The following is a 13,801-nucleotide window of genomic DNA, read 5'->3' on the forward strand; positions in this document are numbered from 1 at the left end:
ACACCGCATCTTCCGACTAGGCATTTTACAGCCTTCCGGACTGAATATTGAATTCAACAACTTTAGGTTGTGAGCTCCCTCCCCCATCCCCACCCCCTTTCTGTTTCCCCCTTCCTTTTTTTTCCCCAATAAATTATAAAGAATTTCCTTTTCCCACCTATTTCCATTATTTAAAAAAAATTTAGAAAAAAAATAAAAAACCCCACTAGAGCTATACCTTGAGTGCCCTAACATCCATTCTTAATTAGCACATTCGTTTAGATAATATCACCAACTTTAACTTTAACACCTATGTGCTCTATTGTACTATTGTCGTTGACATCTTTTGATGATCTGCTTCTATCACTGCTTGTTTGTCCCTACAACCACACCACCCCCCCCACCTCTCTATCTCTCCGCCCCCCACACACACACCTTAAACCAGCTTATATTTCAACTCTTTCTTGGACTCGAACTCAAGTTCTGTCGAAGGGTCATGAGGACTCGAAACGTCAACTCTTTTCTTCTCCGCCGATGCTGCCAGACCTGCTGAGTTTTTCCAGGTAATTCTGTTTTTGTTATAGATTTACCCTGCCTGGCCTGGATTCATGCCAGAGCTCATGATGTGCAACCATAATAATGAGTTCCTCAGGATAGTGTTGTCGGCCCAACCATCTTCAGCTGCTTCAACAACCATCATGAAGGCCAGAAGCGGGGATATTCACTGATTGCACAATGTTCAGCAGCACTCATGACTCCTCATACTGAAGCAGTCCATATCCAAATGCAGCAAGACCTGGACAATATCCAGGCTTGGGTTGACAAACGGTAAGTAACATTTGCCCTCACACAAGTGCCAGGCAATGACCAACTCCAACAAAAGAAAATCTAACCATCCCACCCTCGACATTCAATGGCATTACCATCACTGAATCCCCCACTATCAGCATCCTGGGGTTACCATTAAACAGAAACTGAACTAGCCATATAAATATGGTGGCTACAAAAGCAGGTCACAGGCTAGGAATCCTGCAGTGAGTAACTCACCTGACTCCCAAAAGCCTGTCCACCATGTACAAGGCACAGGTTAGGTGCGATGGAATGCTGTCCACTTGCCTGGACAAGTGCAGCTCCAAGAACACAAGCAGCTTGACACCATCCAGGACAAAGCAGCCCACTCGATTGGCACCACATCCACATTCACTCCCTCCACCATCGACACAGGAGCAGCAGTGTGCACCATCTACAAGGTGCACTGCAGGAAATCACCAAGGCTCCTCAGATAGCACTTTCCAAACCCATGACTGCTACCATCTAGAAGGACAAGGGCAGCGGGCAGCAGACACCATCCTGACTTGGAAATATATCGCCGTTCCTTCACTGTCACTGGGTCAAAATCCTGGAACTCCCTCCCCAACAGCACTGTGGGTGTACCTACACTAGACAGGCTGCAGTGGTTCAAGGTAGCGAGCTCACCGCCACCTTCGAGGGAAGCTAGGGATGGGCAATAAATGCTGGCCCAGCCAGCAACACTCACACCCCATAAATGAATAAAATTAAAAATCAACACTCACCCTACCAAAAGCAAAAAAACACTAATATTAGACCTATGATAGCAAATGTAGTTTGTGAAGCTCCTACAATTCCCAAAATTACATATTTAAAAAATCTTCCTGAATAAACTGGAGGATGGCCAAGCTTATTCCTCATGCTGACTAATCTCTAGTTAGCTTACATGTGTGTAATTAGTTAAAAAATGGATGCAAGAAGTTGAGTGTTTTTATTAGAGATAGAGAAACAACAACTTTATGCAATGAAAATCTGTTAATACAATCTACATTTTATAAATGTACAATAGCATATTATTGGCAAATGACAAAAATATTAGAAGAGATAAGTTGTTTTGACAAACTCTTGGAAACAGTTGTTTTGTACTGAACCAGGAATGCCATAATGGAATTTCCAAGATGCAGTATCTACATGTAAAGATATTTGCATAATTGGAATATGCAGCAAAACCACAAACACCTCAATGATCATAGTCATTTTCTCATCCTCATTCTGCTCTCAGAAGCACAATAAGCGAGAATTTGATTTTCAAGGTACGCCAAGGTGCCACAATATCTCTCTACATGAACAGGCTTGAAAAAAGGTGACAGTGATCATGATTTTTTTTTTTAAAAAGTAGTTTCAAAAACTGACATCCTGTCTGATGCTCAATTTACAACGACTGCTGATTTTTAGTGTTCCAAACCCAGTAATGAGGTAACAAACCCTTAATTAGTGCAAATAGGGAAACCAGTACTCAGTTATGAAACACCACAATAAATCCAAAAAAACAAGTTAATCGATGCTACAATATTAAATTTTCCTGATGAGAAATAAGCATTTAGCAAGTTTAATCCATCATTGTTTCACTCAACACGTGTACTTTGAACAACACATCCAGGACAGTACTATCCTGCACATAGGCATGGATATCATTTCTAATGAATCACTATACAGATATCACTAACAGGAGCACAATAGAAAATGGATCAAGGACTAAAAATGCATCGATAAATGCTTAGCATCCAGCCTATTTTGATACTTGGATCCAAACAAAGTAAGGAATATAATGGAGAATGGTCTATCTGAACTGAATGCTTGGAAATATAAATTTAGGAAGATACGTAATTATCAGGCAGATTCAGCAAAAACCATGAAACTAGACACCTAATTTTATAATATTTGATTAAAAAGAAAAAAGACTGCCAAAAAAAAGCCAACCATAGCGCAGTGAAAGACTAATATATTTCCCATTCAACAACAGTACATTATACACTGGTTTTCCAAAAATGTGGCAAATAATCCTTTGTTCAGTAAATTTTGCTGCCAATAGGAATTTGGTATCAAACTTCAGCAGAAATATCCTTCATAAGCAGCAACTTGTTTACCAAAGGTGGCTTATAGTAAAATATGGTTCTACACTGGACCACAGTATTTCACATTATTAATGGCATTTCTTTAAAACAGTGCACTTGAACAGCAGGCAAAATTAATTTGCTCTTCTATCCTTATTCTTTGAAAACCAATGATGCACATAAGTATATATTTATTTAGTGTTATGCAACCAGGGTGCCCAAAGGACTGCTCAATGTGTTTACATTAGGAAGTCTGTGGGAAGTTCAGTGCTATGCATGTGTCAATGGTTGGAAGATTAAAACGTTATCCACTAATCCTTGAGCCTTTACTCTCAATCTTCCAAAACCTGAAGTAAGAGTACTACCAAATGAGCAGATGGCTCAAGAAATTGTCTATATGTGAGGATGTTTTCTATAGGTGGTGACGTGTTTCAAAATAATGCATTAACAATTTAATTAGAAATAATGACCAGAGGAAATCTTAGCTGCGAGTTTCTATTTCCTACAATAATGACTAGAAGCAGCCTGCTCCTATAATGGCCTAATGTAAATGCATCTTGACACATCTGGTCAAGAACATAACTGAAGTGGTTGTTTATGGAATATTTGAGTTGGCCTACATTCTCAAAGGCCACACTAATCATTTGGATCATATATGAATACTTAACTGGAAAGTGCTGGCATAATATAATGCTGGTCCGCACAATAAAGATGCAAGAGTACCTCCTAATGCAGACCTATAGTGAACAGACCCTGCACGTTAACCCTTGTGGCCGGGCTGGGGGGGGGGGGGGGTGCGTTTGTGTTTTATTCCGGTACCATCAACTCAGTGGAAAACTAGTTGAAAGTATTCCCTAAGTGCCTGAACTACTATATATACATATGAAGAATCTACCTTGAGTTCGCTATTAGGCTAACCTAACCATCACAGCATGAATCAAGAAAAAGGGACTTGGTCCAATTAGCCTGCATCTTCTACAGCCTCTTTACAACCCTGGGGGCCAAACCCCTACTTTGATACTCAAAAGGAATAGTTCTGCAAGGAAACTTTTCAATATTTCTTGCAACACCCTCCCCGCAGCAAAAATAGAACAAATAAATTCTCACAAATGATTTATTTGGAAAAAAATCAAACTGTAGAATACTGCTTGTGTAAAGTTGAAGTTCATCCCTTTGTCCTTAAACACCCCCACACACTCAAACCCACCAGCTGTGGAATCCGAATAGGAAGTTTTACTCATTGGTAACCCGATTTAAATTTTCTAAGATGATCTTACATTTTAGAGTTAAAAAAACATTTAAAATGATGCAAGAGGTTAAAATTCCAATGAATCACAAATATTCCAAATTGAAAGTCAAATCATACTATTAACATTAATTTGATCCGAGGTGTCAGTATCAGTGAGACGCTAGTTTTCACTTAACCGGATGACTGATGTGTGCCGTACTTGCTTTCCTCAAGCACTCCACTGTCAGTGAGAGACTTGTGTAGTTTTTGACTAGCTTTTCTTAATTGACGTTTCGCATTGAATGGTGGTGGTGGTGGTGGTGGCGGTGGTGGGGGGGTGGGGGGGTGGGGGGGAGAGGATAAATTTTGGTTCAATTTTCAGTGTACATTTGTGAAATTCTCTTTTTAAGTAGCATTTAAAATTCTCAATTATTTTGTCAATATATACTGTATTCTTACAGGTTCTAGACTAGCTCAATATTCAGTAAACATACTGCAATGTTAACTGTAGAGAAATTACATCTAACAGTTGACAATCTTACTATCTCGATGTTCTAACAATGGAAGATCTGAGAAAGCTTATTACCCACTCAGCAAACCTCCCACAAATATATTGCACCTGTACATACTTTCAATATCTCTTAGGATTGATTCAGTAGGGCAGTTTTCAATAGTGCAGTTTTGAACATGACAGGAAAAACTAAGACATTTACATTACAAAGAACTCATCTACACCACACAAGCAATACTTAGAAACAGTGCAGTAGTCTTCAATACAACCACAATGAAAGACATTGTACTGAGCGATTGATAAGGTCATACATAGTAACTTATAATCACCGAGGCCCAGTTTAAAAAAAAACATGCACAAAACAGAAAAGGACAAGCAACATGTGGAAACTACTACATATACACATTTAAAGGCAAAAAGGCCAGTGTACCAAGTCAGAGGATTTGCATGAATGTATCTTAACTGTTCAATGCATAGTTATTTTGCATGTTTTTCTCCAATATATAGTTATGCATGGTAAACCTGACAAATAAGTACACAGTCAATATACTGCTATACAATTCACAGTTCTCCATACAATGGAGTTTGGTTCAGCTTTTTTTTTGCCAATGTCATCACCTAGCTTACTTCATACAGTTACCACACAAGCTGAGTAAAATTATAATCTATTGTTACAGATTACAAGTCACAGCAAAGGCATGAATGGAATGATTTTGCAAAACAGGAGCACCTCTTCATGAAACTTTCAATACATAGAAAGTCCTGTTAGTGCTTTCATAAAAACCAACACTTGTCCCTACACTAGCGTGGTTTTACCCAGAGATCACCCAAATGGGTGAACACTCAACTATGGTTCAGGAGCTGCAAAACAGAAGGCAAAAAAAACTAAAATTACATACACAAACACCCATTCTTAAGTGGAATACAAACTATTCTGGGTAAAGGGATCCACCCTGACGGTTATGAGCCACAGGGCTAAAAACGGATAAAGGAATTCCACTGTCCTGATATAAGTTGATAACTCGAGCTGCGCAGTACTCCTTGCGTACAAGATAATGCCTCAAAGCATTTCAAAACAAGGGAGGAAAGTATAGAAGAGTAACAAATCAAAGGATCCCCAACACAACTGTGATAAGATATTGCCTGATCTACTTTGGAACCCTGAATTTGCTGCCTTGGAAACAAACACGGTGGTAAAAAGATGCCTATGCTTTCAATGCAATACTTAGTGTACAATAACTTTAGCCTACAACACCCTGCTCTTTGAACCAGAGAAAATGTTCTCCTTCGCGGGTCATAACGTTTCAGTGATCATATACAGAATACATGCCTCATAATTATGTAAAATTTGCATTTTCCCTTCTATATAGGAGGAAACAGAAGTACTTTACTATTGTAAAAGCTGTTAGTTACATGGTTCCATCTGCCTCACTTAGTTTGAAGACTTTGTCTAGTTTCCCAAAGTCTTTTTCATCCTCAAATTGATATTGCAGTGTATTTTTCAGTTTGAGGAAAGGGTAATCGCCACTCAGTATCACTCAGCCAGCTTTCTCTTTGATGGTGGAATTAGGTGCAGTGGAATTTCACTGGGTAGTTCATGACCTTCCAGCTTGACCTTAATTAAATGATTAGCCAATGCAAACTCCTCATCATCCAACATGCCGTCCTTGTCGATGTCTGCCAGCTTCCAAATCTTCCCCAGTACAGTGTTTGGAAGCTTGGACTTCACCATCTCCTTCTTTGCATTTGCACCTGTGACTTTCCCATTGACAGGTGAAAGGGTGTAGAAAATCTCATCGTAGCTCGGCTTATCTCTGACCACAACCCACTCTAGGTCATCAATGCCCTCACCGGCTCCTTCTCCGTATCCATGTCCAAATGGGCCATTTATCGTGCCTTCAAAGGCCCCACCTTTCACAATTTGGACAGGCCTCTGGGTTTCTTCCTGGCGTACCAGGGTCATAAGCTGAGCGATGTCATTTCCCAACATGTCGTCTACTGTCTCTAAAAGTTTAAGCTTTAGAGGCTGAAACTTGGCAAAATCCTGCGACTGCAGCAAATCCTGGAAACAAACAGGATACAGTTATCTTGAGCCATCATGAATCAGAAAACAGGCAGACCTCAACAGGTAGGAGACAACTTTTGAGATTTGTGCAAGCCTCCAGACATAGCTAGCAGTAACCAATTTTAAGTGTGTCATGATAAAGGAAGAATCCCATAAGACAATTACAAAGTTAACTTAAAAAATTGCCAATGCACAATTAGTTATTTTAAAAAGGATACAATTATCTTGTAATTAATGAACATTGTAATTAATTTAAACTACTCGAGCTTTTCGTACTTGTCAATCTGCATGAGTGATCATACAACCAAAAATTGCATCTCTGTGGAAGTATCAATTCAGATTGAATAATTTATTTATTTATTTTAAATACAGCAAATGCCATTAAAGTAAAAGGATGAAAAATGTCAGTGGGAGGAATCTTGCGCTGCTCCCCAGAATGGGAGGCAAGATGGTTGGGGGAATGTAACTGAGCAGGAGGCCAAAAATTAGCTCTTCCTGATGGCAAGATGAACTTTTGTAATTAAGTTCAGGGAATTTTGAAGGAGCATTGAGCTTCCTGACAGGAGATAGAAATTAAGATTTTAAAAAAATAAGTGTGCTATGACAGGTGTCAGGTAGAAAATACAATCGAGAACCAAGAGGAATACAGAGGCTCAGAGGAGAGATGAAAAGCATATTAGGAGAAGCAAAGAAGGGTTATGAGAAGGGACTGATGGCCAACATAAAGGGGAATCCCAAATTCTACTATCGGCATATAAATAGTAAGAAAGTGATAAAAGGAAGAGTAGGGCCAATTAGGGACCTAAATGGGGATTTACACATGGACGATGGGGCCATGGCTGAGGTATTAAATGAATACTTTGCATTCGTCTTTACCAATGAGGTAGATGCTACCCAGGCCATGGTGACAGACGAGGAAACTCTGTCACTAGAAGAGTTCAAAATTGCTTGGGAGGAAGTGTTGAAAAGACAGTCGGTACTTAAAATTGACAAGGCACCAGGACCAGATGAGATGCATCCAAGGATACTGAAGGAAGAGAGAGAGTAGAATTTGCAGGGGCACTGGCCATAATTTTTCCATCTTTCCTAGACTCAGGGATGGTGCCAGAGGACTAGAAAATTGCACACATTACGCCCTTATTCAAAAACAAAAACTTTGTAAGGATAAGCCCAGCAATCACAGGCTAGTCAGTTTAACTTCAGTGGTGGGCAAGATTCTAGAAACAATTATTCAGGATCGAATTAGTAGTCACATGGAAAAATATGGGTTGATAAGGAAGAGCCATCATGGATTTCTAAAGAGCATTTAACTAACTTGAAGACTTTTGAAGAGGTGGCACAAAAGGTCGATGAGGGTAATGCTGTTGATGTGGTGTGCATAGACTTTCAAAAGGCACTTAGACTTGTGAGAAATTAAGGCCCATGGAATAAAAAGGGACAGTGGCAACGTGGATATGAAATTGGCTGAAAAATAGGAAGCAGAGAGTAATGGTCAATGGATATTTTTCAGGCTGGAAGGTTTGTAGTGGAGTTCTTCAGCGGTTGGTATTGGGACCCTTACTTTACTTGATATATAGTAATGATCTAGATCTTGGTGTGCAGGGGACAATTTCAAAGTTTGCTGATGAAGCTCGGACGCATTGTAAACAGTGAGGACGACGGAGGCATGGTTACAAGAAGATCTAAGCTGGGAACTAAATATTCAGGGGTAATTGAATTTTCAAAAAGACAGGCAGGAAGGAAAGAGTGGTGGGGTAGCTTTGTTGGTATGAGATGGAATAAGTACGATAAGAAGAAATGATCTTGATCGGAAGATGCAGAATCCATATGGGTGGAGGTAAAAAAACAAGGGGAAGACGACACTGGTGGGAGTAGTCTATAGGCCCCCTAACAGTAGCTATTCTGTAGGACAGAATAAATCAGGAGAAAAGGAGGGCATGTAAAAAAAGGCAGTACATTAATCATGGGTGACTTTAATTTTCATGTAGATTGGGAAAATCAAATTGGCAGAGGTAGCCACGAGCAAGAATTCATCGCACGTATTCGGGACAGTTTCCTAGAACAACATGTTATGTATCCAACCAGGGATCAGGCTACTTTGGATCTGATAATGGCAATTAGGCAGGATTAATAAATGACCTTAGATTAACAGATCCCTTAGGAACAGTGACAATAACAAGGTAGAATTTAGCATTCAGTTTGAGAGAGAGAAACTTGGGTCAGAAACAACTGTGTGAAACTTAATAAAAGCTCATTACAAAGGAATGGAGGGCAGAGTTGGTGGGGGGAAACTGGGAAGAGAGTTTAACAGAAAAGTCGATTGACGAACAATGGCAGGCATTTAAAAAAAAAAGTTCATTTGCTGAATTTTGACACCCCCCCACTTCCCCGTTTGGGGGAGAGGGGGTGGTTGTGTGGGTGCGTGCTGCCCATCTTATGTGGGCAGGCCAATTAAGGCCAGCCCAGCGTGACACCCGCCCGAAAGCGCTGAGTGCTCCCTGTGCAGGCTGGGGGGATTCCCTGAGTCAGTTCTCTGAGACAGAGGTGCCTCAGGGAGATTTGTTTAAGTTTAAAATTTCTAAATTAAGTATTTGAAATCTTTTAGAACATATCCCCTCATGCAGCAGTGCTACAAGCGCTGGGGCATATCAATGATTTTTAAAAAAAATTTTATTGAAGTTTTAAACACTTCATGAAACCTCATCCCACCCGTGGATGAGGTTCCATGAAAAATGTGAAGGCTGCCTGGGCTCTTTGCCTGTCCGCCAACCTTAAGGTTGGATGGGCAGCTCATTTAATTGTTTACATTAGTTTTTAAACAGGTCTTACTGGGCTTGACAGTTGGGCAGGCACACAGCCAACTCGGCTGTGCGCTTGCCGAACTGAAAATCTAAATGATGCGTGGTGATGTCAGGACACCCGCCCGAAGTCACTGAGCATTGGGGAGCGGGCCCGAACCCCCACCCCCGCCCCCCCCACCGCCCCCCCCACCCCGTTATATCCCAGTGAGGAAGGAGGATTCTAGGGAGGGGATAAACCGACCATAGTTAACCAAGGAAGTTAAAGATAACACCTAGATGAAAGAAAAAAAAACATACAATGTGGCAAAGGGGTTTGTGGTAAGCCGGAGGATTGGGAAAGTTTTAAAAACCAACAAAAGATGACCAAAATATAAAGACAGTGAAAATAAACGTTGAGGGTAAACTAGCAAATAATATAAAAACAGACAGTAAGAATTTCTTTAAATATATAAGGAAGAGAGAGGTCAAAGTGAACATAGGCTCCTTAGAGAATGAGGCACAGGAAATAATGCAGAACCAGGAAATGGCAGAGGAGTCGAATAAATACTTTGCATCAGTCTTCACAGTAGAATACACTGACAGCATTCCAAAGCTATTAAATAATCAGGGCAAAAGTGGGGGAGGAAATAAATAACTAACTATCACTAGAAATAAAGTACTAGGGAGACTAATGGGGCTAAAGGCTGATAAATCCCCTGGACCCAGGGGGTTGCATCTTAGGATATCAAAGGAAGTAGTTACAGATAGTGGATGCACTGGTAGTAATCTTCCAAAAATCCTTAGATTCTGGAAAAGTCCCAGAGGATTGGAAAACTGCCAATGTAACACCCTTATGCAAAAAGGGAGGGAAACAAAGACCAGGTAACTATAGGCCAGTTAGCTTATCATCTGTCATTGGGAAAATGTTGGTCTATTATAAAGGGTGTAAGGGCAGAGTATTTAGAAATACATGACATAATCAAGCAGGGTCAGCATGGCTTCATGAAGGGGAAATCATGCCTGACAAATTTATTAGTATTCTTTGAGGAGGTAACAAGCAGGATAGATAAAGGGGAGCCAGTAGATGTAATATATTTAGATTTCCAAAAGGCGTTCAATAAGGTACCGCACATAAGCTTACTTAATAAGAGCCCATGGTGTTGGGGGTAGTATATTAGCATGGATAGAGGATTGGCTAACTAATAGAAGACTGCATTGGGATACGGGGGCATTTTCAGGATGGCAACATGTAACTAGTGGAGTGCCACAGGGATCAGTGATGGGGCCACAATTATTTACAATATATATTAATCACTTGGATAAAAGAAGTGAATGTACTATCGCCAAGTTTGCAGATGAAATAAAAATAGGTAGGAAGGCAAGTGGTGAGGATAACAATCTGCAGAGGGGTATAGACAGGTTAAGTGAGTGGGCAAAAGCTTGGCAGATGGAATATAATGTGGGAAAATGAGAGATTATGCACTTTGGCAGGAACAAGAGGAGCTGAACATTATTTAAATGGAGAAAGACTGCAGAAGGCTGCAGCACAGAGAGATTAGGGAACCCTTGTGCATCAGAAAAAGCTAGCATACAAGCTCAGCAGGTAATACAGAAGGCAAATGGAATACTTGCATTTATTTCAAAGGGAATGGTGTATAAAAATAGGGAAGTCGTGCTAAAACTATAAAAGGCACTAGTTATAACACACCTAGAATATTGTGAACATATTTGGTCCCCTTATCTAAGGAAAGATATAATGGCATTGGGGACTGTCCAGAAAAAGTTCACTAGGTTGACCCTGGGTATGGAGAGATTTTCTTATGAGGAGAAGTTGAGCCTGTACTCACTGGAGTTCAGGAGAATGAGAGGTGACCTTATTGAAACATAACATCCTTAGAGGACTTGACAGGGTAGATGCTGGGAAGTTGCCTCCCCTTGTGGGAGAGTCTAGGACCAGAGGGCATAATCTCAGAGTAAAGGGGTCACCCATTTAAGACAGAGGTGAGGAGGAATTTCTTCCCAGAGGGTAGTCAATCTGTGAAATTCTTTACCGCAGAGGGTTGTAGAGGCTGGGTCATTAAGTATATTCAAGACTGAGATAGACAGATTTTCAATTAGTTAGAGAGTCAAAGGTCATGGGGAAAAGGCAGGAAAGTGGAGTTGAGGATTCAGATCAGCCATGATCTCATTGAATGGTGGAGCAGACTTGATGAGCCAAATGACCTACTTCTACTCCTACATCTTATGGTCTTAAGAGCAAAGGCTAAGGATCCTGCAGCAAGTAACTCGCCTCCTGACTCCCCAAAGCCTGTCCACCGTCTACGAAGCACAAGATCAGGAGTGCAGCACCAACAACACAGGAAGCTTGACACCATCCAGGCCAAAACAACCCACTTGATTTGCACCTCATCCACCACCTTCAACTTTCACTCCCTTCACCAACACAGCAGGAGCAGTGTGTACCATCTACAAGATGCACTGCAGCAACTCGCCAAGGCTCCTTTGGCAGCCCCTTCCAGACCCGTGAAAGCTACCACCTAAAAGTACAAAGGCAGCAGATACATGTGAACACTACCATGTGCAAGCTCTCCTTCAAGCCACAGACCCTCCTGACTTAGAACTATATTGTTTTTCTTTGATTGTTGCTGGGTCAAAATCCTGGAACTCGCTCCCTGACAGCAGTGTGACTGCACCTATATCACATGGACTGCAGCAGTTCAAGAAGGCAGCTCACTTCAAGGGCAAATGGACATGTGCAACATATGCTGACCTTTCAAGCGATGTCCACATCCCAGGAAATAATAAAACACCACCACATCCCATCACTTTAGGATGTTCTTGACCCAACTCACTTCATGAATGACTGGTCATCAGTCTGAGATGCGCAACGAATTTGGTAACAGTCTGATTCAGCCTTAGACAGTTGGTAAGAAGAGGGATGCAGTCAGTGGCTAGGGATCAGATTTTGTAGTGGAGACTGAAGACAACATAGCATCAGGTCATTCAGCTGATCAAGTCATTTGATACGATCAAGGTTGTTTGAACATTAATGCCTTTTATCCACATAACCCTTTACGTTGTTAATCAGAAATCTATCAATCTCTGCCTCAAATATACTCAACGACAGTTTCCACAGGCCTCTGGGGTAGAGAATTCCAAAGATGCACAACCCTGAGTAAAGAAAAATTTCCTCATCTTGGTCCTAAGTGGCTTTCCCCTTATTTTGAAATGTTGCCCCCTGGTTAAGGCTCCCCAGCCAGGGAAAACATCTTACCTGCATCTATCCTGTCTATTCCTTCAATTATTTTGTAGGTTTCAATAAGATCACCTCTCATTCTTCAAAACTGTAGAGAACACAGGCCCAGTTTATCCAATCTCTTTTCATAAGACAGTCCTGCCATCACAGTACTCCAGGTATGGTCCAACCAAGCTTCTATACAATACAGCTTCAGTCATCCCAATATTTAATAGGCAGAAATTTCCATTCATCTAGTACTGGATGTCAGACAGTTATAATTTAAAGACAGTGTAGGATCAAGAGAGGTGGTGGAGTTTGTTCACATCAGCATTCATGTGATTACTGAATTTGGATGATGTCATTGAACATGTAGATGAGAAATAGGAGGGGGTTGGTCAATGATAGATTGTTGGGGGAGTGGGGGGTGGGGAATGGACACCAGAAGTAACAGTGCACTGGCAGGAAGAGAGAGGCCAGTGGAACTGATATTCTGGCTTCAGTTAGATGTTTAAGAACAGAGCCAAGTGTGTGCCATCCCATCCAGCTCCCATATATCTCAGTGGTGCCACTATTATCACCCCACCCCCCCAACCCCCCCCCAACCATTAACTTCCTGGGATTAGCATTGGTCTGATTGAATTTCTGGCCAGTCATGGCCAGAAATTAGAGCAGGTCAAAGGCCAAGTATTCTTCAGCAGGTGGCTCACCTCCTGATGCCGAAAGCTTCTCTATTATCTAACAATGGGCAATAAATGCTGGTCTGTTCAGTGATGCCCTAAAAAAATGCACAGGATGATGATCATAGGCTGAGGGGTAACAGGGGAAGTTCAAGGATAACAGAGTGAAGAGGAACTCTTCCATTGGGGTGGGTGAAGTGTGATGGGGAGCAGGGAAGTTAGTGGGTGACGGTGGTGGGGGCCGGGGGGCGGTGGTGGTGGTGTGGGTAGAAGATGGAGGAGTGTGTCTGGAAAGTTACACCATTTTCTCAGGGCTCTGCTTCACAACATAGTTGCTCTGTGCATGTAAATCCTCAAATTGGGAAGAGGGTTTTGTTTGGGTGGATGAAGTACAATTGGCCGACTAAAAGGACATCCTAA

At 41.3% G+C, this 13,801-nt stretch overlaps 1 protein-coding gene across 1 annotated transcript in view; it reads right to left on the bottom strand.

Moving 5' to 3' along the window:
* Positions 1–4,463: 4,463 nt before the first annotated feature.
* Positions 4,464–13,801, bottom strand: part of LOC121278228 (EH domain-containing protein 3) — an 88,715-nt gene continuing 79,377 nt past the window's right edge. Inside the window, exon 6 of the mRNA XM_041188448.1 lies at positions 4,464–6,683. Coding sequence (XP_041044382.1) covers positions 6,156–6,683 — 528 coding nt within the window. The 3' untranslated portion in view covers positions 4,464–6,155. The remainder of the gene's footprint in view (positions 6,684–13,801) is intronic.

Source organism: Carcharodon carcharias, chromosome 5 (assembly GCF_017639515.1).
Source record: "Carcharodon carcharias isolate sCarCar2 chromosome 5, sCarCar2.pri, whole genome shotgun sequence".
NCBI lineage: Eukaryota > Metazoa > Chordata > Chondrichthyes > Lamniformes > Lamnidae > Carcharodon > Carcharodon carcharias.